Here is a 25,000-nt window from a genome sequence, read left to right on the forward strand (position 1 = left end):
TTTTAAATCATACTGATCCACCCATCTACCTATGCTTACCGTTTCACCACCTCTGTGCATCTCCACAAATCCCATGAGGAGATTTCAAGCAAATGATAATATTAGAAAAAGTGGCAAACCAGGTTGGATCATCTTAGCTGAAGGTCACATAATCATCGATGAAGTGATGGCAATCTGTAAATCGCCATGGCAGGAGGACCAGCGTCAATTCAACGAGGATACATGTTGGGCGTCTACGAAAGTCACCCGTAAGTAATTCATATGAAGTGGAGACGGGAGGCAGGTCAGGTCCTGTCGTGTAACTCTTCGAAAGGATCGAGCGACGAAACATGTCTGAGTGTGCTCAGGATAATCACCACTTGGATCCATGACTGAGGCCTCACCGATTGTTTTGATATTGATAACCCAATGTCGCCAGGAAAGGAAATGGAGTTTTACTATAAATTCTGATTAGCTGCTTGATTGTTAATGTACTCTTGAAATGTTTTTCTGGGATAGATATCTCTTCTTGTTGTAAAGCACTGAATGGTTGAAAAGGGCTTCAGTGCTGGCTGTAGCCCACACTTCATCTCTCTCTCTCTCTCTCTCTCTCTCTCTGAATGATAAACTTTGGTAATGAAGAGAGAGTTGTTCAGTGAAAGAATATTTCTCGGAGCTGACCGACATCTGACGGAAATTTGATTCCTGCTCGAGAGCACACCTGACAGTTGTATTGGCTATCACTGTCGAGCATTGCTGTGTATGGTAAAGATAATGTTCTAAACGAAGCGAGTGGTTTGTGCTGCGTGTAATGGAAGAAGTGGTTATCCTTTGTGGTTCAGTGAATTGGGGATCAATATCGTGTTAGTCGGGCGGTCGTTCACTTATGGCCTCTTTCTCTTCGAGGTGAATTATGAGTCCCATTTAGCAGTGATAGAAAAGGATTTCTCTCTCTCTCTCTCTCTCTCTCTCTCTCTCTCTCTCTCTCTCTCTCTCTCTCATATTCATTTATATATTCCGGCTTATATGCATGTCTAAGTACGCTAACGTACTGCGTGTATTTGTATGATTTTGTCGCTCATTGACCGATCGGTATCCGGAACGAATCAAGACTGGTTCACATGTTTTATGACGATATACTACATAGCAGCGATGACTGTTTAATAGTGCGGAAATAGTGGGCTTTCAGGAATCCAGTTCTGTAAAACTTGCGCCTTATTGTTAAATACTTTGTGAAAATCTTCGTTTTAATTTTGGCTACAAGTAGAAATCGGTGTTACACGTGGATTTACTTAGTCACTGTTTCTGTGTGGTGAACAAAATTTTCCCCCTCCTGCACTGCCAACTGAGAGATTTTTCGTGAATCTTTGAATTATCTGTCCTCTCTGATGAGAATCTCTCGCTTCTATCTTTATTTTTCATATTTTCTTTTGGCTTATGTTACATGAGGATACTGAGTTAACCGTTCCATTGGTCTGCATTGAAAATGACTCGACTGTGAGGCTGCACGGATTTTACAGGAGTGGAACAGGTGCACAATTTGAGAGGAGCTGTTTGAAGTGGTTGATCTTTCCTATACGAAATAAGGAGAAATTACTGAAATGTAATTTATCGTTCTATACAGGAGATATAACTTTTTGTTGGGAACACTCCTTCAGTCTTTTTTATACCCTTGAGATTCTCCCAGAATGCTGGATTATTCGAACACTCCCAAATGAAAGTGCTGTCCAACCGTATGTTAGAGGTCGAGTCTCAGGATGCAAAGTTTTTTTGCAAAAAAGTTTAGAAAGCGAAATTGCTTATGGAACAACCATGCATATCCAGAACGTGTCACGAATCCAGTGTCCTGTCGTGAAACTGAGAATTCCAGGATGGCCATTTTTAGTTTTCTGTAAAAGAAAACTATTGTGACGGCTTTGTCTGTCCGTCCGCACTTTTTCAGTCCGCCCTCAGATCTTAAAAACTGCTGAGGCTAGAGGGCTACAAATTGGTATGTTGATCATCCACCCTCCAGCCATCAACTATACTAAATTGCAGCCGTCTAGCCTGAGTATTTATTTTTTTTATTTTTATTTAAGGTTAAGGTTTCGTGCGTCTGGCAGTGCTTTCCGGAGACGTTGGACGCACCCTCAATCCACCTCCTCTGGGGAGTAATTAGGCGTTGCGAGGTCGTAGGACTCGTAGCTGATAGTTTTATGCAGCATTATACGTTGTACAGAAAACTCGATTGCGCCGAAGAAACTTCGGCGCATTTTTTACCTGTTAGATGTAGAGTAAAATTTTGTAGAGCGAATTCTTATTTAATGATCCTAAGTGGCATTGTGGATGTGAAAGAATTCTTTCTTGTTTTATATGACCAGCAACAATTCTTTCCTCATACAAGATATCTAGTTAAAATATTTAGAAACGGTTCCAGTCCCATTTAAATCATCTAAAGGAGACATTACCACCATTCTAACAAAATTTTAAGGCGTACTTCCACCATTCTAACAAAATTCTAAGGCATACCTGCTATCAAACTTCATGTATTAACAACAGTATAGCAAGAGTCTGTGTCGAATATTCACACTTCAAGTTATAAATCACCCCTTCAGTCGGCTGCCGAATATTCACACTTCAAGTTATAAATCATCCCTTCAGTCGGCTTTAGGTTTATCACTGGTGGTGAGAGTCGGAGTTGATTCCATGAGCTGTGAAAATGACTCTGGTGTTTGTGAATTCTACATTGTCTGCTCTGATGTGAATGTAGGTAAGACATTAATTTTGACTAATGGTTCTAAGTCCAGTGCTGGCGTTGAGCATGGAATTTTAATAAGTTTAGTTGTAGAGCAGCGCTTCCGAATGTTAGGTCAAGCTGTACGTATGGTGTTTTACCTGCGTTAGGGCATGCTTCAGTTCTCCCAAGTTTCACGTTTTTCTGTAATTCTAAAAGTGCTTTGCAATGGCTGCAAGTTTTCAAGACTGACCGTCTGTTATTACTGGAGTTTGCTGTGGTTATATTCGCACCAGTGCAGATGAAACCCAATATATAGTGTGTCGAGTTCTTGCCTTTGTGAATATTTTGGAAACGAGAGGTCAGGTCATTTAGCGAATTGGGTAGCAGTAAATTTAATTCCAAGATCATGCCCTGTTCCATACCGTGACATTGTCTATCCGGGTTTTGTTGGCCGACTCGGTTGAGCTTCAGACTGTCACTCGATGGGCCGGAGTTCAATTCCCGCGGCCGGCTGATGAAGAGTTAGAGGAATTTATTTCTGGTGATAGAAATTCATTTCTCGCTATAATGTGGTTCGGATTCCACAATAAGCTGTAGGTCCCGTTGCTAAGTAACCAATTGGTTCTTAGCCACGTAAAATAAGTCTAATCCTTCGGGCCAGCCCTAGGAGATCTGTTAATCAGCTCAGTGGTCTGGTAAAACGAAGGTATACTTAACTTTTTTCTTGTCACGCAAGCGTACCAAGGAAATGTGAGGTTGTAATATACCTTATGTTATTTATGAATAGTTAGGTCGTGAATGGTGGAAATGGGCTTTTCAGTGGTGATTACTTGAGTAGCCTACCGTTGGGCATTTGTTAGTCGGAAGCCCAAGCCCTAGGGAACAAAGGGGTCGCTTTCGCTTTAACAGCTGGGCTGCAGATGGCAGTTCTAGTTTGACCGTAATTTCAGAAAGAATATGGTGAACATTTCTTGGGTTATAGTGGCATATTTAATTTTATCACAGTTCTTTACACTTCTTTGATTATGATACAGTAGCTGGTATGTTGTGTGATGATATATACATATATATATATATTTTTCCCTGTTTACTTTTCTAATCAAGAAAATAAATAACAGAATACCCCGGGTAAATAAAAATATTTCTCTTATGAAATATAATACACATGTATATAAATACATGTATGTATATTTTATATATATATATATATATACATATATATGTTTATAAATATTACTTATCCAGAGTATTCTGTTATTTATTTTGTAGCCTTGAAAAGCAAACACGGAAAAAATGTGTGAGGGACCCTTTTAGTTATGATTCCAAATAATTCACAATTAATCAGTCAATCAAGGGAGCATTCCTTTTTTATCAACAAACCCCATAATTTTGTCAGTGAATCTCAGTTACTTGGAATTTATATTCTAACATAAGAAGCTTGTCAGGTATATAATTCCGTTGTTAAATTTACTTTTTGATCATTATTGAGGAAATTAGGAAGGAAAAATATCAGGGTAATGCGATCTCTCAACCATCTTTTGTAACCATCTAGGCTTGGAGCTATTTCAAGTACACGAACTATCTAATTGAAGGTTGTCCTCGTCCTCTCTCTCTCTCTCTCTCTCTCTCTCTCTCTCTCTCTCTCTCTCTCTCTCTCTCTCTCTCTCCTGTTACAGATTTCTTACTATTAACGGCCAGTCGGACTAATGTTTTGTACACGGTAAACGCCTTCAGCTGTGGAGGTACCCTCTCGAGATTTTTATTCATTATTCATGACCTACATCGTTGTTGGGAAAAGTAAGCGAGACATTCCGATTGAGCTCATGAGAGATATTTTCTTCCTATCAAGTGGCCTCTCCCCACATTTACTATGTGGAAACTGGGAATTTTTAATTGCACGGTTCAGTTACTTGTCCGTGCCTCTAATGCCAGGTTTGGGATTCTCATCCTGATCCGGTTTTTTCCCGACTTATTGCTTATGAGCAGGTTTATCGCTTCCCTCGTGTTTAAGGCCTGCTCTTCTTACTTCCTTTGCCCTCTTAAAGTTTTCTTATTGCTTTCTTCGGTATGAGAAGGGAATTGGGTAGCCCGTCCCATAACCACTAAACGAAAATACCTCCTAACGACGACAACTGTAACACAAAAAATGGAGTGGCCATAACAACGTAGAGATGGCAGAAGTGATTTTGGTGAATAGGGTGTAAGAGTAGGATTGCAAATGCGATTGCAAGAACACATATAAGAGCCTGTTTCACTGGCCTTTAAAATAATGAAGTAGCTAACTGTGCTTTCGACCATCATTGATTTGATTTTAAAACTACCACAGTAGTAAACAAAAATGTAGATATTGGCTGGAGGAGGGCAGTTAAAGAGGTACCTTTTCACTCATTTTACACTGGTGATAACGGCAGATCTTTTAATGAAGAAGATGATGGTGATAGCATATACGATTCATAGATTTGTGTGTAATATCAAAGCTGCATAAGGTTCTTGTACATCACAGCCAGTTGTTGGCAGTGATGGATAGCTGTCCCTGCAACAACAAATTAGTGTTGATCACCCAGAGAACATGTCCTGGCCAAAAAATCAAAAGAATCCTAAACCAGCTGAATAGTATCCAGTTACTTGTGGCAAGCGTATTTTACTTTTTTTGGAGATTGCTCGTGTTTTAGCAACCATCTTGTTAAGTTGACCTTCAGTTTTATCTTCGACTAGCCCTTCGGCAATCACATTCCATTTATGTTTCACTCATGTCATTATTCTGTTCCTTTACTTTAGATCTGATATGCAAAGCCCAAAATTCGTATCTTTAGCGAAGATGCACTTTGTAATAAGGACGCAATGTCTTCATGAGAAATAGATAATAAGCGTCTATATATTGCCGAATTTCCGTTCTCTCGGGCTTCATCGGTTTGTTGAGGGGCACAATAGTGATTAGTTTTGCAATATGAGAAATTTTGAGTAATTTCCGCACTTGCTTAGTTGAATTCAGCCATGCAGTCTACGATGTACCTATATTGTATCCTCACACTATTCTTACTTCACAATGAGCTTCTCTCACTCTGATGTCAGACACGAACAGGCAGGACAGGGTGTTCAGCACCACCATATTCACACCGTTGAGATGGATATGTTTGTTTACGAAGACAAGGGATTGCAGTCAATCAGGAATCCTGGCTTTTTCCAGTCTTTTCTCAACCCACAAACCTCTTTTGCCTCACTCTCATCCTGGCCCTGACTTCCACCTCCTCCTTTCTTCACGCCCTGTCTCCCCACATAGTGAGCACCAGTATTGCTGGAGAGATGTAGTCCTTTGGATGATGATGATGCTACAAAAATTAAATTTTTAATGAAAACTTGTCGCAATTCGTCATCGCCTACGTAGTTACCCCAGGTAAGAGGCGACTCCAACGAATTGGGTGGACCTTGTCTCTCTTGGCCTTGTTAGTACCCATCCTAGGCTTCAGCGATATCAATGACGGCGAGCGGGATTTGTCATCGTCCCATTAATAACATTATCATTCTCAATTTTTTATTATTATTATTATTATTATTATTATTATTATTATTATTATTATTATTATTATTATTATTAATTTGTGTGGGTTTCATCGCAACTTCCACAGCAGTTGTTGGGACTAAGTTGTTAGCTTGGAATTCTTCCATTTTCTTGATATTCGTATTGTTTCTACTTTACAAATAATTCAGTGTATGTAATTCGTCCACATAATAAACCAGTCTATAGCTCATTTGTTAGATCTACATCTATTCAGGGCGGGAATACAAAAAGACCATCCGTTTTGTTTTACCTCAGGTAAAACAAACCTTCTATTTACAGCAAGTCAAGAGCGGTCACTAGAAGTAGAATTCAAATGGAAAGCAATGATACCTCATTTCCCTCAATTGTTGGAGGCGTAAAGGTCAACGCCATTGTTTTATTTCAGTTAATGTAACCCACTGCTGTTTATTTTATTTTTTATTTATATCGTACAGCACCTAAACAGCGCTCGTATACTCGCTGCAAATTAAAGGTAATGGTAGGAGTCAAGATTTTACGGGCAAGCTATTATTTACCTACTTAACATCAATCAAATGTAACACGATTTATATTGATATGCATGGAAAGGAAAATATATTGGAATCAGCTTGAATGAGGAACATTGTGTTTTAATAAATATGTTTTAAATGTAAAAGTAAAGCGTCTAACACTGTACATAATTGATTTACAAAATATCTTCGTCGTCACTCTCGAGGAAGAGGTCATCATCCCCGTCCTCATCGTCACTAGCAATGTCAATGATGACTGGTTCCACGCTCTCGTGGATATTGTCCGTGATTGTATAACAGCTCCTGCCCATACTCCTGGGGTGGCCAAGTAACCATCACTTCTATTCACGTTATAGTAAATCTTGCCATGGGTCTTCTCGCTTGTACACAAAGTGGCAAGCCGTAGCACAAATGCAGTCTTGTAACCACAGGGACATTTCCATATCCTGCTGGCCGTTATCGAATTTGTCGAATTCTAGCCAGCCCTAGGAGAGCTGTTAATCAGCTCAGTGGTCTGGTAAAACTAAGGTATACTTAACTTATTTGTCGAATTCTAGACTGTGACTGTGTAAGCATATCCATTCACCGCCTACCTGGTGGATGGGCGGAGCCAATGAAGTCATGTTTACGTCACGAATTGTTTTAGGATCCTTGTCTGTGATTTTCTCGTTTCCGGCATCGGCGACTTTATTTTACTCTATAAAAATATCAAAACCATCGAACTTAAGTACTAAATAATACTTGCAAAAATTGGGTAGGGTTATAAAATTATAATACGCTTGCCAACTTTCACCTTCATCCGATGCTTCGATAAAAAGTTGCCGAAAAACCGTGTTTCATTGGCTCTGAATCCCTTAGTAGGTTTCTTGTGCCATAGTTTTTATAGTTTAGTGTTGGTGTCTCTTTTTCGATATTCGTCAGTGTTGATTTAGAACTGTGATTTCTGTTGAAATGGTCATTTAGTCTTTTTTATGTCATTCACTGTTCTCAATTTTCTTTCACCATTGGATTTACAGGGATTGACGCTTAATATTTTTGCTCATTCTCCCATGAATTTTTGTATAGTAACCTTGAAAACTCAACTTGGCCTTTATTCAAGTGCTTTTTGCATTGAACGGAATCTTGGTAAATACGTGACTTAGATACTTGTGATTTGTAATTGAAAGTCTTTTACCACCTTTTCCTCTTACTTGTTGATTTAAGATTCAGCTGAACCCCGGGCTCACACGTGGTCTGTTCTAATGAACATTAGTTATTTTCATTCATTTTATAAACTCGGAGATACTTTTAGCATTTGCTAACTCTCAACTTTTTCTGCGCACAAAAGCAGAAGTGTCTCTTGCCCGTGTAGATTAATGTCCTTATTTTCCATTCTTCTCTTTTTCCACTTAACAAGTTATTATATTTCTTTTTTTTTCTCCCTGTCTCTCTCCTTTGCTTATTCCCTGTGTTTTCAGGAGTTATGTCACCGAAGCAGTAGTTCAGAAAGTACACTCTTAAATCTGTATCCAAAGGCACTTAGAAATAACACAAGATGGAATAAGCAAACTTTCGAAGAACTTGAATAATTGTTTGAAAATATCAAGGCATGGATGAAAAAGATGATTGCAAGGTCAAACAAGTATCCAGGGGAATTGACTGACAATGCACGAAAATGGCCTCGGATACATTCAGCAACACATGCACCTACAGTATTCCTTCTTGCCTTGTCTTTCTACCATTGAAATCATCTCAAGTGGTCATCCCCATCTCCAGTGGTAAATTCATCGTATGGTCCATCTTCCCTGCCACAATGCATGAAAAGGACTAAATTGTGAAGATATTCAAGCTTATGTGATTGCTTTGTTACATACAGTTCACCACCCCCGAGATGATATACAACTCAAACATCAGTAATGTCACTATTAGTGATGCAGTTAGCTGACTGCAAGGAAAGTACGTAGATGATATCCTCTTGTAGTCATACTGGCAGTGGCAGTTAATTAGCCTACTATGCCCTAGGTGCAACTTTGCAGAAGAAACCAGTAGAACCACCTGGCGTTACAGTATTAGACTGCTAACAAGAAAGCATTGGACCTTGACACAGAGAGGTAGATAGTAATGGAATGCCAGTTTCAGGAGACACTGGTCTTCAGTTATGGTAATTTCAAGATGGGCAACCTCCCTGTGCAATACTTTAAGGAATGGCTCCAAAGCTGCACCAAATTCTGGAGCAGAGTGGTACTAACTAGCTAGTGCACTTTAATCATTCTTGGCATTCCAGCCCTACCTGCCTTAAGGACAAACAGAGAGCCACTCATGATATTCAGTTGGTAGCCCACAATACTCGGGAGCCAACATCAGACAGCTTGTGGTTTTGCTTCTGCCATAAAGTATACAATAAAATCACTGCTAATGAAACAGGCCTCAATTATGTTTGTATTGTACTATCTTGGGTTCCTAAGAGCTGGTACTTACATATTTTGAGTGCAAGGAGCAAATGCAATGCTGATACTATAGTGGACAGCATGATATGTTCTTGTGCGTGAAGGGCCTGCCGTTGTCACCAGCGTAACTCTGTCATGATAATTCTCAACTAGAGTATTATGTGTCACTGGCCTCTTAATCCAACGAACAACTCGCTGACCAAGTGCTTTTATATCAACAATTCTCTCATAACATTTGAGGCTCCCAAAACATTGTAGCGTGAGTGCTAGTGCATAGAGGCTGTAATGGCCAAATCCAGTATATGCGATTGATTTGATTTTTCTAAATGCTGAGCTTAGTCACAACTGTGGTAGCATATGTACCAAATTTAGATGAAATCTGACTAATAGTTTAAAAGTTATATACAAAATCCAGAAAGCTCGAGCCATCAGCATTAAACGTGCTCACTGCCACATTCTAAATATTGGCTGAGCCACTTTCCATAACATTAATTGTTTCTTGCACCTACCCTGAAGCTCATTAGCAGCCATCAAACTCCCTTCACATACACTGATCTATTTGCCTGTGTCCTGTGCACACACTCATTCACTGTAAAAATTGAGGCCTTTCATTTTGCTCTTCCACTTTCATTCCATCTATTCACCATTTTCTGGGTCTTCCCAAACCATTCACTTCGATCCTCGCATATATGCTAACCCATTTACGATGTCTGCTTATCTGCACTTTTCCCACCGTTCTACATTTGCCCCTTACACTTCGCAGACAGTTCACCCATATAGTTTCAATTTTTTTCTTGAATAAACATATACATTTCACTTCCATTATTGATATATTGATGATATAATGTGATATATATATACTCCCAAAATATGTGTATGAATCATCTGTTTCTATTCTCCAACCATTCTTATAGATTTTCATTGCTCCATCTAATTTTCATTTACTCAGTTGTGCCCTCGCTCACATTCACTCATAACTTTCTGCTGTCAAGCTTTTGTAGTTTCTTTTCAGTATCCCCAGTCAGCACTGCCTTATCTGTATAGCGCACCCTTGTTTCATCCACAGTTTGTAGACTAAAACAGTCGGGATACTGCCAAAAAATTCCAACGCTTCCATCATAAAAACTTCAAGTCACTGTCAACAACTTATCTTCTATAGTAGACATTAGTGCCTTAGTGCCTGGCTTGACAGTCTAAGTTTCATAAATGAATCAATCTACAGTATATATCCTCAACACTTGGCACATTGCCTCTGTATCAATTCTATCCTAGGATTTTTCTAGGCTGATGTATGCTGCCTTCAGCTATTTTTCATAACTGTTTCATAACAACCACTTGACCAAGATACGCCTCTTTTTTGCGTAAACCCACTGTAATCTTCCTGTAATCATCCTCTTGAAATGGCCAGAATTATGCCTTGCACCTTCCCCAGTATATGGAGTAATGTTGTGGCCCTTATAATTCTTATCTCCTTTATCTTAATGAAAATGAGAAAATATTCCGCTTACAATTCCTTCATAACTTTCCCTCATCTAGAACCCCCCTTGTCTGCCTTAATGAAAAGGAGAAAGTATTCTGCTTACAATTCCTTCATAACTTTCCCTCATCTAGAACCCTCCTTGTCTGCCTTAATGAAAAGGAGAAAGTATTCCGCTTACAATTCCTTCATAACTTTCCCTCATCTAGAACCCTCCTTGTCTGCCTTAATGAAAAGGAGAAAGTATTCCACTTACAATTCCTTCATAACTTTCCCTCATCTAGAACCCCCCTTGTCTGCCTTAATGAAAAGGAGAAAGTATTCCGCTTACAATTCCTTCATAACTTTCCCTCATCTAGAACCCTCCTTGTCTGCCTTAATGAAAAGGAGAAAGTATTCCGCTTACAATTCCTTCATAACTTTCCCTCATCTAGAACCCCCTTGTCTGCCTTAATGAAAAGGAGAAAGTATTCCGCTTACAATTCCTTCATAACTTTCCCTCATCTAGAACCCCCCTTGTCTGCCTTAATAAAAAGGAGAAAGTGTTCCGCTTACAATTCCTTCATAACTTTCCCTCATCTAGAACCCTCCTTGTCTGCCTTAATGAAAAGGAGAAAGTATTCCGCTTACAATTCCTTCATAACTTTCCCTCATCTAGAGAACCCCTTGTCTGCCTTAATGAAAAGGAGAAAGTATTCCGCTTACAATTCCTTCATAACTTTCCCTCATCTAGAACCCCTTGTCTGCCTTAATGAAAAGGAGAAAGTATTCGCTTACAATTCCTTCATAACTTTCCCTCATCTAGAACCCCCTTGTCTGCCTTAATGAAATGGAGAAAGTATTCCACTTACAATTCCTTCATAACTTTCCTCATCTAGAACCCCCTTGTCTGCCTTAATGAAAAGGAGAAAGTATTCCGCTTACAATTCCTTCATAATTTTCCCTCATCTAGAACCCCTTGTCTGCCTTAATAAAAGGAGAAAGTGTTCCGCTTACAATTCCTTCATAACTTTCCCTCATCTAGAACCCCCTTGTCTGCCTTAATGAAAAGGAGAAAGTATTCCGCTTACAATTCCTTCATAACTTTCCCTCATCTAGAACCCCCCTTGTCTGCCAATCATTCACATTGTCACCTCCATACTACAGCATATCACTTGTAATCCAACAACTCCTGGTGTTTATCAGTTTTAATTGGCCCTCCTTGCATCTTCGCTAGTCACTTCTATAGCATTCCCCCGCTTACGATAAACCCTTTTACTCTTGTATCATTCAGTTCTTCATCTATTTCATCTTTCACATTGAACACGTTTTCAAAAATACTCTTTCCAAAATTTTGCTCATCAGCCTTTCTCTGCATTTACTCTCTTGTAGAATAACTTATTCTCGTTGAAAACCGTCTTTGCTTTCTCCCTCAGTTATTTTAATGCATTGCTTCTCTTTTATTCTCGCCTTACTCTTTACCGCATTATTCATTCTCCTGTATTCATAAATCTGATCTTTCATTCTGTTTTGCAACTGCACCTCAAACATCTCTTTCCGTAACTAAACTCCTCATTTCCCATTTTCAGTATTAATTACCCTCTCATCTGCATTTCCTTTATAGCTATATTTACACCACTGTCTATGCCAGGTAAACTGTATTCTACCTGAAATTTTGCTTCAACCAAATACTGTTTAAACAAACCTCCAGCCGCACCTCTTCTAACCATTACAGCTATCAATGTGCTCTTTACCAGTTTTTTTAACACCATTACGTCCATCATCTTGCTGTTACATCTACACTGTATTAACATGTGATATAAGAAACTTTTTCACACTTTTTTCACCAAGTATATTTATGAATATTTTCGTTTGGAACCCTGTATTATGTTTAACAATCAATGCCCTTTCAAAAACTGTTCCCTCAAGATTCTCTACATTTTCATTTCTCCAGGTACTCCCCCAGGCATTACTGGAGTACCTTGTCTTCCTCCTTCAACTGTGTTGGCATTTAAAGCAGTTGGCACAACTGCCTTTTCTTGTTCCTCCAAATCCAGCTAGACATATATTCAGACCCTCCCCAAAATGCACTTTTGCACTCTCGTTTCTTTCTAATCCAGTCGTTTATACACTACAGTAACTTTGTTTCTTGCACACTGTGTTACTGATACAATCCTTTAGCACATTTGTGTGCTTACAACTTTCCCCAGAATTCCCCAGATATACAAGTACTACCCCTTTCGTAACCATGGATTCTGCATGACATTTAGAAATGTCATAGGACATGGTAGAACGTTATGGAATGGAAATACAATATATGTATCCTCGTAGGACCTTCCAGATAGATATTGCATTTTATATAAATGGGCTATCCGTTGCCCATTTAGTTAATCTGGTGCTTTGTCACCGTTGTTTACCTTATTGTAGTCTTTGGCAAGTGCTTTGCATTTATGAAGTTCAAGTTGTTATCTTAACGAATTTCATTTTAGTTCTATTTTCGGAAATATTTTACTTGCTTACTTATAAAAATATGAAAAGGTTCATAGAGTGGCCCACGAAAGAAGCAGTAAAAGAAGAAAATGAATGCTGGTATAGGGAAAAGTTCTGTTTAGCTAACATTATTCGAAATTAAAAGCTCAAAAAATAGAGTCGAACAGGACAGTCTGGATAATTGCATCCGTCTAAGAAAAAATCGAATGTTAAGGATTATTTAAATATTTTTATTATAAATTCTAACTCATTTATTATTTTAAGAATTTTTATTCAGTTGTAGATAAAATAAGTTTTTATTTTTGTCTAAGTTGATTACATAATAGTACTAAGTTAAGTATACCTTGGTTTAACCAGACCACTGAGCTGATTAACAGCTCTCGTAGGGCTGGCCCGAAGGATTAGACTTATTTTACGTGGCTAAGAACCATTTGGTTACCTAGCAACGGGACCTACAGCTTACTGGGGAATCCGAACCACATTATAGTGAGAAATTTGAATTTCTATTACCAGAAATAAATTCCTCTAATTCTTCATTGGCCGGCCGGAGAATCGAACGCGGGCCCAGCAGAGTGCAACCGAGAACGGTACCGATCTATCCAACGAGGAACTACATAATAGTACTGTGAGGATAGGGTTTCCCTTGGCATAATTGCTGGAGCCTTTTTTCTTATACATTCTGGGGAGAAGGATGACACGTCCAGTGTATATTACATAACGTCAGTGCGTTCTAGAATTCCAGAGAAGAAAAGACCGAAAAAATACTAATAAATAGGTATAGCCAAACCCGATCGAGTGCACAGCACTCCACCTCACCCTTTGCGACAAAGACCCTGTTTGACCTTAAAAAAAAAAATAAAAAGAGGCTAGTGGACACTTGCCTTGCCGCTGGTACTTTATAATTCTTACTGATGCCTAAGGTAGTCAGAGTACAGTTTTTCTTAAAAGATATTAAGATCAAACTTGAGCTGTATGAATTTTGATATCTAGGACCGTTTAGAATAGTTCATATTGATTTTTATAGAAATCACTGCTCATAATTGGATGGTAAAGATAGTTCGCATTGTTTGACAGTAGGCAGCTGAGTAGTAGTTTTCAGACTTCCTCAGAGCAAGCGAAAGCAGGTTCCTGAGCCATTTCATTTTGGTTCGTGGCTATCAAGTCTCAGTTCATATCTAAAGCCTCCGAAGTTAATTCACAACAGTTGTTTTTCATCATTGAAATATAAAAGATTAGAGATCATGGTACTGAACTTGGCATTTGAGGTCATTTAATCCAAGTGACATTTTATTTTGAGATGATCTCACATACGAACCAAGCATAGGGAATCAAGGAAAAATTGTAATGTCATTCAAAACAGTACTTCGTTGAAGTTGTTCAAATATTTCCTGTTTGGTCTTGAATCCCAGCTACGTCTGGTCGCACTTGAATTCGGATTTAGGTTCTTATCAGATCATATCTTGCGTCGTAAAGAATAAAAGGTGATGATGTTTTGGCTCAGTGAAATCATTTGCTTAGTGATGAAGTAGTGATGTAACGTTTGTTAGATGTAGATCTACGTTTCCGTGGCAACAGAAGCAAAATACGAGGCTTGAATTATGAGGATTAAGAAATGGAAGACAGAGATGGTTTACGTGCTGTTGCTGGCGGGGTGTGGTGTGTGTGTGTGTGTGTGTGTGTGTGTGTGTGTGTGTGTGTGTGTGTGTGTGTGTGTGTGTATGCGCGCGCGCGAGAGATAGAGGGAACAAGAGATCCAGGTATAAAACCACTACACAATTTTTACTCTACTCAGCGTCATATACAGTACGTACTAGTTGCTAATCATGAACACGCTGAACAGTGAGGTGTTAATTATTATTCTTTTTGATGAGGTAAAGTAAGAAACAACGTAAATTACGATGGGTTGAGAGACCCACTGAGAGTCTTATTTTAGCTTTACCACCGTAATTGTTTTTTGACGGGGGAAACTTGAAGAAAGTGACAACGTTCTTTTGTAGAATATTTATTAAGAGAGCGGCATTCAGACAACTCTTAACATGCATATAAAACTCTCTCTCAAAAGTATCTTCATAGTAATAGATAAAACCAGTAAAAAAACTTCCTATTAAAAAGCATTTTAATTTTTACAACGTTGCTCATCTTCCCGAGTGCCATCCTCTTCCTCCGTGTGTAACTTTGGGAGATCGGTGGTCTGATTAGAATATTTCTTATAGCTAACCTTTGGAAGAAGACAGGTCCTCTCCTCATCTTGTTCCTACATGATGGGTTTTCTTTGAGCAAGGTCAGGCAAAACAATTTGGATAACTGGGTGGGAACAAACCAATGAAAACTGAGGAAATGATAAGCAGAAGCAGTACTGCTCACGACTGAAGCAACGTTGCCAAGGACGTTCAGTGCCGTCTGCATAGCGTCATGCAAGGCACACTGCAAGCGGTAGTCGCCTTAACATTTTAAAACCTCACCGCACTCGTGTACTGTAGGCATTGCTTGAGGTTCTTTGCAGCGTCCCTTCGGCTCCTAGCTGCGACCCCTTTCATTCCTTTTGCTATACCTCCATTCATATTCCCTTTCTTCCGTCTTGCTATCCACCCTCTCCTAACAATTGTCTGTTAATGCAACTGCAAGGTTTTCCTCCTGTTTGCACTTTTCAAACCTTTCTACTTTCGGTTTCCCTTCTAGCGCTGAATGACCTCGTAGGTCCCAGCGCTTGGGCTTTGGCCTAAAGTCAATATTCTGTTTCTATTAGATTCTGTTAAAACCAAGAATTGGTATTGTATCGGCAGATGTCAGGTAGCACCAAGCAGTCACCTCACAAAGCCTGCAGATCACCACTCTGCAAGTTACTAGCTTGTAATGGGGCGATTGCAGGTAGAATAGTTTACCAAGGAAACCAGCCTTAGTTCATTGAAAACTTTTGCCTTGAGGATTTGAGAAACTGCTCAAAATATTGGTAATGCTGCCAGGAAGCTGCAGATGCCACCTGTGCATCAGCATTTGACGAGATTTAAAAAATGATGATTGCCTAGAAAAGTACAGTACGTACACACACACACACACACACACACACACATATATATATATATATATATATATATATATATATATATATATATATATATATATATATATATGTATATATAGATACACACATACATACACGTACATATACATACATATATATATATATATATATATATATATATATGTGTGTGTGTGTGTGTATGTGTGTGTGTGTGTGTGTGTGTGTGTGTTTATGTATACACATATATAAAGGAAAAGGTTCAATTCAATGTCAAGAGCTCTGGAACTTGGTATGATATTCTGATTTTTATAATCGATTATTTTACTGCCAAGTAGATTTGTATTTTCCATGTTGTTATTTATCAGGAAAATCAACTTGAGCCTCTTAAGTAATTTTTTCACATACTTTGTTTGGTTGAATGCCATTTTAATATTTATATTGAATAAATCGTCAATCTAAACCTACAAGAATATGTTGAAATATAATATTTTACCAAGTTCTAAAATGCTTAACGTTTTAATTCTGTTTCTTATACATGACCATTTTGTTTTAAAATTGAGAAACAGTTTTATTTCCGAATTTCATTTTTGTTAACTCATTTTTTCTTCAGCGTAATGAGCATTTTTAAGACTGACTATTAACGTATTTTAGTTTTATTATTTTCAAGGTTTATGAGCGTCAATTTTACTTTAATGTTGGAATCTTGGCGTGGTAGTGAGTTTTCCAATATTATTCGCTGTACTCTTATTCGTTTCTTAATGGTGTAGCTTAAGTCTGACTTAAGAGGGCTACTGAGGGTTTTATAGCTGAGCAAGAAGTCATCAGATCTCCGGTGAAGACCCTAATCATAAAAGTCTTGGTCATCCCGAACTCATTAGGAACAACTTTGGCAAGATTAGATCCGTTTCATTAGTTTTGATAATTGTGTCGTCGATTTCTTGTGGTTCATATCTGTTAAAAGAAAGTAAGGATATAAATTTTTTGTAGTTCATATCTGTTAAAAGAATGTAAAGATATCTCGTAGTAGCTGGGTTTTTACTGCACTTGCAAAGAATTACTTGTTTTTGGGGCTTTTGTAGATTTTTTCCTGGATATTGGGATATATAAAATCACACGTACTTTTATAATAGTTATATTAAAGACCTTTAATTCGCTCACTACCACCCATGATAATATATATTATACATATACATACATACATTATATATATATATATATATATATATATATATATATATATATATATATATATATAAATTATATATACATATATATATATAATTATAATATTATATATATATATATATATATGTATATTATATTATATATATTTTATATAAACATACAGACAGACAATAATACCTGTTTTATCTGTTTTCACCGAACATCACCCCATTATGAGTTGATGTTAGCTTAGGCTACGATAAGAGGTTCCTAGTCTGAGCTATCCTAGCTTGGCAAGACGTCTCATGTTGAAGAAGTAGCCTATTTTATGGAAACGTTAGACGGGAGTATAGTAATTGGCTGTTATCACGTATAAAAAAATATGAATAACAGTAGAAAACAGTTCAAAGTATTTAATTTACCATTTAACTGGTAGATTTTTGGAAATCAGCTTGTCATGACAATTTTTCAGTTATCGGAAACTAAAGTGATTTCTAAATGTAATTGCTGCTTCAGCTGCATTCAGTTTGCATAAAGTTTATTCAGTCTTTCTTATGACTGCTTTTTCTCTGTCACTGTATTTAATCAGTGACCATTCATTATTTGTCATTGTTTCACAAATGGAGAGATAAACATTCGTCGATGGGAGGTCTTTACATAGGAAATAAGAATGTATTACATCCAAGTTGCAATGGAACTGGTGTTACGAGGAACTGTGGCATCGGTATTGAAATATGGCATGGATCGTCCGTAGATATTTACTCTTTTCGGTAATAGTCCTTGGCGTTTCTAAGCTACGTTCCACACAGGCTCAGGGTAAAAATCTACGGATGACACACGCGTTATTACCGACTCACAACTTTAGCATAGACATCGACCTTCCTTTGCAACTTACATATATTTTTTTTTATGACAAGACACCCCGTGAACGAATGTTTATCTTTCCATTTATGAAAGAATGACACATACAGGAGAGTCATAGGCGGAATTCGGTAAGCAATTTTAAGAAAGACTGAAAAATCTTCATAAAAACGATGATGCAGTAATCGCATTGAATACCACTTGTCTGAAAGAGGATCTTCTCCTTACATAGAAAGAAATTTTTTTTTTTATTGAGTAATTCATGATCAAATAATTTTTACCAAATATATGAATTCTACTAACAAGAAAGGTCTGAATGTATAAGCCACAAGGGAAGCAGTCAGAATAATACTTGGTTTGTGGTCATAATCTATACCAGTGACAGAACATATTATAAAGGCCAATGAAAGGAATGCAAACCTTAACCTTGGGGCTCTGGGTCCTTTTTAAGCCCGGAGGAGGGAACAGGACTCTCACCTAACTTGACTTGAGTCATAGCAGTTGTGGAGAGGCATCCTAACCGTAATTTCCTTGAATTGACCCAACCTAACTCAGGTCATTACCTGGTCTGGCCCTGGAACTACCACCTCCTCCTCTTCCCCCTCCTCCTTATAGATGCGAAATATAGACATTTCACGCTGGGTCCTAAGGGCGAGCGCAACATATTCCTTACCCTAAATAAGAGAGGGATATTGTCATCTATCACACTGAATACATGGATACAAAAAGCATTAAAGAGTTTTCTCTTCTCATCTTATGGACAAATACCTACCAATAAAAGACAGAAATTACACAAACTTTTCCGAACAGGCGACATGAGACCAGATATCAGCCACCCACCTCCTCTGACAATACTGGCGTGGTTCCTATTGCGTTGTTGGTGATGATTGATTTCAAGTTTCAGATAACTTAGCAGCATGGTTTGCTTTCGCATAATCATTTCTTCTCTTTCCTTTTTATCATCGTCCATTAATATACAACCGAACTGTTTTTCATTTTAAAAACATGGAAACCTTGAATCCGTGAAGGTGCCTCGTGATAAATTTTGCAGGCGAAAATGCAGTGAATAACTCATAATATGTCATGTGTAAAAGCACCTCTAACGTTCGTGTTTTCAGCAATTCCCTAAATGCTGTCGGCCAGGAAATCCAAGATGACTGTCTTACAGCCGTCAGCGTTGTATGAAAGGAGTTTGTCTAATTGTTGTTTTAAGCGTTTGCTAATTATTTTGTAAAAACAACAGCGCACGTTGATCTTATAAAGGGCATTGTGGAACTGTCGGTAATGTTTAGAAGGTCTTTTCTTGGTGTCCATCATGTGAGTGTGTGTGTATGTCTTAGATCTGACTTTCTGCTCCAAGATTTTTCGTTCTTACATACTTAAGTTACACAAAGGATGAGAGAGAGAGAGAGAGTTTTATGAATGCACGTGTATTTGAAATTAGCTTCTCAGTTTTTAGTTATGCTTATTATGGGGTAATACACATTTGATATATTGCATTGTACAGTATACTACATTTAATTTTGTTGTTATTATTATTGTAAATAGCTGTAAGTTTGTTGTTGTTTATATGAAATCAATTAATAGAGTTCGTTTCGTTGAAGGTGGTGGTGGTGTGATGACGACTGCCAGCGGTGGCTACGTCACAGAAATGCCAGCAGCAGCAGCAGCGGCGGCAGCGGCAGCAGCCTCAGCTGCAGCTGGAACTTCGTCCTCACCAACATCTTCGTCACCGTCGCCCTCGGAGAACGGAACCTCAACGCGTACCTCAACGACCTCGTCGTCTTCGCACAGCACCCCCGTCAACTCCGTCACGTCTATCACTGTGACGAACTCTTCGCCGTCTCCGCTACTGACGATCGTGTCCAATGTCCAGGGAAGTCCCACCAGGGTAAGTCTTCTGTCGTCTTTTTGCAGTTGTCGTGTTGGTCAAGGCGTGGGAGCCAGCTGTTTGGCTTTGGGGGACACGGGGAGTGAGACTGACGGGAGGAAAGGCAACTGCGCCATTTCAAGGAGACCTGTAATCTACTTACCAGCCTAACTTTACCAAACGTAATCTTATCGTATTTCACCATACTAGCGAGGGCCTTTCTTCCGGATCACTGGGTATACTGTACATACCTCCCTCAGAAATATATTGAACGCAGTTTTCACTTGGCCAATTAGGTGTAGTTTAAACTGGTAAGGAATAATTCAGGCTCTTGCTGGACAAGCTTCTATGTTGATAGAGGAAAGGTTAAAAAGAAGGAGAGACAGATATGATTATAAGACCGGCATTGGCCTAAAGTGTGTGCGGTGCATCTAATTGTTTCCGCATTGAGATAATAAGGCTTGCAAAGAGATATCGATATCGTCTGGAGACTTCTGTTAGTAACCTAAATAACAGGAAGAAGTTTCTGATGTCTCCTTTTTTTCTCTATTGGCCAGGTGTATTTGTGTTAGAATTCATTGTTTGCGGTGTGTTGTCAAGGGGTGTTCGTGTCTTGAACAAGCTGAAAGGTTGCTAGGGAAACGACGGGAAACGACGGATAGTCGAGTTTATAATTTTTTCATGTGATTATGAGAGTCACGTAGAAAAGTTGATATTTTGCCCAAGTGTTCACCTGCTCTGTACATTATTCCAATATTCCCAAGATTTCGAAAACAATTCTCTAAGTTAAGACATTGTTAAAATTGTTGTTTCATAACAACATTAGGTTTTAGGCTTCCAACTAGTTTCAAGGGAAAATCTGATTTACTGGAAATGCGTAGATATATAAAACGATTGGGCGGATATTTTCATTTTTGCAAGAAATATATCGGTTATCTGTAGGCCGTTGCTACCATGTTCGCTGGATTCCTGTTTACAGGAAAACTGACGATTCTGTTACCACAAAACTTTTTGGTTCTCTCGTATTGGGTGTCAACTGAAGTTTGAGATGTTGGAAATTCGTCCCCCGCCCCCCCTTCCCTCACCTTGAGCTATCAGTATTTTGCATTTATGACCGACCATCCATAGGTATTGTGCGCAGGAACGACAATTTATGTGCCCAAGGCAAGAATACCCGTTGGATTCTGAGTGGGCACTCTTTTTGGCACTTATACTCTTGTGTAAAGGTGTTGTTTTTGTTTGTCGGGAGGCGTGCTCATGTGTAAAGGTGTGGTTTTTGTTTTCTTGGGAGATCTTTCACTCTCCATATCTCTAAATAGAGACTAATCAGAGGTTTCTTGTCTAATAGAAAAGCCAATGGTTACGTTCAGCTTTAAATCATTTGCCTTTTATAAAGATGTTTTGGCACATGACGTTCTAGAGCTCCTGGGTGGCATGTCACCTTCACTTTCTCTGCCTCAGACACGAATGGCTTGACAATCCTCTGATCTGGATGGTCCCTTATACGAGGCTTAAGTTCCTTCTGTATTTCCAGAATGATTTAACCGACACTCTTTTAAGAATTCCTTTCACTGACTTTTCTTGCTAAGACTAAGCAGGATTTTCGCGTCCATGTTGGTCTCGGTCTCCCAGTCATGAAGAGAGAAACTCGCAATATTCGTTCCTGTAGCTTTGTGATTCAGAAAATCCTTTGAAAAAAATCCTCATAATCCTGAATGATTCTCTCTCTCTCTCTCTCTCTCTCTCTCTCTCTCTCTCTCTCTCTCTCTCTCTCTCTCACCAAAGCTTTTATAGGTTTCCTGCTGCGGAGAACTGTTAAGTCTGTCAGATTTTTGCACGAACTTGTTCTTATTGTTGTTTCTTCCGAGAGACTTTGACAATTTTAAATATTCGGGCTCTTATTGCGTAGAAAAGTTCAGGTAGATAGAAAACAGTAATTAAGTAAACGAAATAATTATCACTATATAAACCTCTCGAGACTAGTAGTGAATTTTTGGGCCTTTTAAACATTTGACCCCGGAATCTTTATTTTTAAAAGTTCATTATTTTACGAGCAATTTTCATATTTATTATCTGGTAACTTTTTTAAAGAGACCTAAACTAAACGTATGCTTAAATGCGAACCTTGCTAGCGAAGCACTAAACACACACACACACACACACATCTGTAAGTGTGCGTGCGTGTACCTTTCAGCAATATTTCATAGCTGTGGTTATGTGACCACCTCTATCCGAAGGGACTTCAGGTGGCATCAGCGTAAGAGGGCTGACAGTTCGGCACGGAACCCCAGTCAGTTTGAAATTGACAGATTGAGAGTGAGCTTGAACCTCTGTCAGTTGATTGAATAGTGAAATGGTTTAAAGGATGAGAGCGGTCGCCTTTCCTGGGACAGACTGAACAGTTGCATATTCCAGAGGAAGAATAAGTAAAAGCGGAAAATAACGACGAGTGCAGTAGACGTATGAATCAGGATCACTGGAATGGCTGAGGAATCAGAACGGAAGAAGTAGTTCAGATGGGTTTGCTTGTTTAGAGGTTTGTGCGTGGAGAAAGATTAATCATGGAACGACAGATATTAAATGATATTTTTATCTTGTGGTGAAATAAAGAATTATACTTCTAATTTTTTTCAGATATGAAATACGCAAATTATTTTTCCTCGTTTCCAGCATATTGTATTCACGTTCATGGTAAAATGGTAACCTTTTTGTAATTAAGTATAAATGTAAAGAATAGTCAAAAGAATGATTCAGTGAAAGGCCACGAGATTTAACTACAAACTAATTTTTTTAATGAGTGGTGGGGGGCGGGGGGGGCGGCTAAACATCTCCAGTACTCAATATTGATTATGGATTTAAGTAGATGCTACATTCTTTTTTATGCTGGCTCATTGGAACTGCACGGTTGGTATGCTTCCATTGCGTCCTGGCTGCATTCAAGTTCCTCTATGCTGTGCAGGTTCGAGGCCAGTCATGCCATGCCTGCCGCCTTGTCCTTCTCAGCCGTTCGGAAACATGTCGGATCTTGCATGTTATTACTTCTTGTCGAAGTGACCTTTTTTTTATCACAGTTTAACACATTTATATGAAAAAAGGACAAATTTTTATCACAGTTTAGCACATTTATATGAAAAAAGGACAGTTTTTTATCATAATTTAACACATGAAAAAAGGACAGTTTTTTATCACAATTTAACACTTATATGAAAAAAGGACAATTTTTGATCACAACTTAACACAATTATATGAAAAAAAGGACAAACAGGAAAATGTACTTTCTGCATAAGTGTCTATAGAAGAATTCCAATATGTTAAAAAAGAAAAACGCAATTAGGTTACGGTAAGAGAAGTATTGCAAAATACATATATAAGTACGAGTATATGAATAAAAGAAATTCAGAAAAAGCTAACTAAATTAATGCATAGGATTACAGCAGTCGAAACAAGATTATGGCAATGAAAGGTCGGTTTTAAAGTTCATTACAGGCTGTAACACTTTCGAGCATCCCAGTTCGAAAAATGCATGGTAAGCTGTTTCATAGTCAAAGTGTAAAGCTGTTGGAAAAGCTCAGGTATTGTCCACAGAAGATTCCTGCCGCCTTGAAGTTTTTGAAAGAGAGCGAAGTAATCGTGGTGTCCTCACAGATCATTGTTCGAGCAATTTTGTCAAGGCGATGAAAGTCGCTGGCTGCTGTTAACGTCCACAGTGATTGTGTCATAATGACAGAGCAAGAGTTGAAGTATCCGGCTGTTGGCAGAACTGTGTTTGTGTTCGATATTACTACACAAATGAGTTTGAAATCTCATGAACATTCTGACCACTGTATACTTAAAGCTCAGATTAATTAACTAGTACTACCAGTGAATAATGGAACGCGCGCAGTGCGAGATCCGCTACTTATTGAAGATACGAGTTCATGAAGTGACTTAATAAGCATATTTTTATTTCCGTTGAAAGTTAATAGTATGTGCTAGGTGCACTTATATCCAGTGGACAAACACTGTGTTACAGGTAAATGTAGAACACACTGTTTTGTTTGTTTGTTAATTATTGGTTTGAAACACTTTAAAAAAGGTAAAAGACTCAAAATACTGCAGTCGATTAAAGAGTTGTGATTAAACGAAGTGTCATCAGTGGATTATTGTACCGGTTTGTCTTGTTGAGGTGTGTCGCTCCCTCATAGCGACGCATTTGTTCATGGAAAACTGTTTTCCTTCCCTTTGTCCTCCTGTTCGTCACATTTACCTTGAGTGGACTTCAAACTTGCTACAAAGGTAGACCACCGTACATAGATATATGACGGGCGATCACCAGGCTGTCTGTCTGTCTGTCTGTCTGTCTGTTTGTCCTTTTGTCTTCCTATCAATTTTTCTGCCACACTTTGCTTGGCATCTTAACCCTTTCCGTCCTGCACACACACACACACACACACACACACACACACACACACACACACACACACACACACACACACACACACACACGGTGAAAGGAAAGGGGTTTCATTCAAACTTGTTTCCAAGGGAGATTTTCTGTCCTTACACCAGTGTGTCTGTCACACCTTTGATGGCACTTCTTACACGGTTTCAGGAATTTTAGTCAAACTTGGTAAAAAATTGGACATTCATTCAAAGCTGTGCATGATGGAAGATGCCTTTCTATCATTCTGTATGAAACGTTAACCTGGGCCGTAACTTTTGAACTCAAAGAGATGTAGGCTTCATATGAACTTACGTGCATTAGGGGCCAGTCATGTATTCCAAGCATCTTGTCTGAAGAAATTTGTTAGAGTTCTCGACCTTTGCAGGAACCATAGTGCTGTCGTTCGTATCATTTCATCAGTCGGTAGGCGAAGCGTTTTGCTACAATAGTACTCTTAAGGGCTTGTTATTTTTGGAGTCAGTAGGTATCCTTGCAAGAATTCATCAGTAATATTACCTGGTGAGTTGTGGGAAGCCTGTTAATCGT

General features: G+C 38.6%; 1 protein-coding gene across 19 annotated transcripts in view; it reads left to right on the top strand.

Annotated features, from left to right (window-relative positions):
- Positions 1 to 25,000, top strand: part of LOC136850589 (DNA-binding protein RFX2-like) — a 447,592-nt gene that overhangs the window by 118,646 nt on the left and 303,946 nt on the right. For all 19 annotated transcript variants that reach the window (XM_067124238.1, XM_067124244.1, XM_067124246.1 and 16 more), the window contains one exon: positions 19,766 to 20,052. In XM_067124238.1, the coding sequence (XP_066980339.1) occupies positions 19,780 to 20,052 (273 nt within the window). In that variant the 5' untranslated portion in view covers positions 19,766 to 19,779. The remainder of the gene's footprint in view (positions 1 to 19,765; positions 20,053 to 25,000) is intronic.

This window comes from Macrobrachium rosenbergii, chromosome 22 (assembly GCF_040412425.1).
Source record: "Macrobrachium rosenbergii isolate ZJJX-2024 chromosome 22, ASM4041242v1, whole genome shotgun sequence".
Taxonomy (NCBI): Eukaryota; Metazoa; Arthropoda; class Malacostraca; order Decapoda; family Palaemonidae; genus Macrobrachium; species Macrobrachium rosenbergii.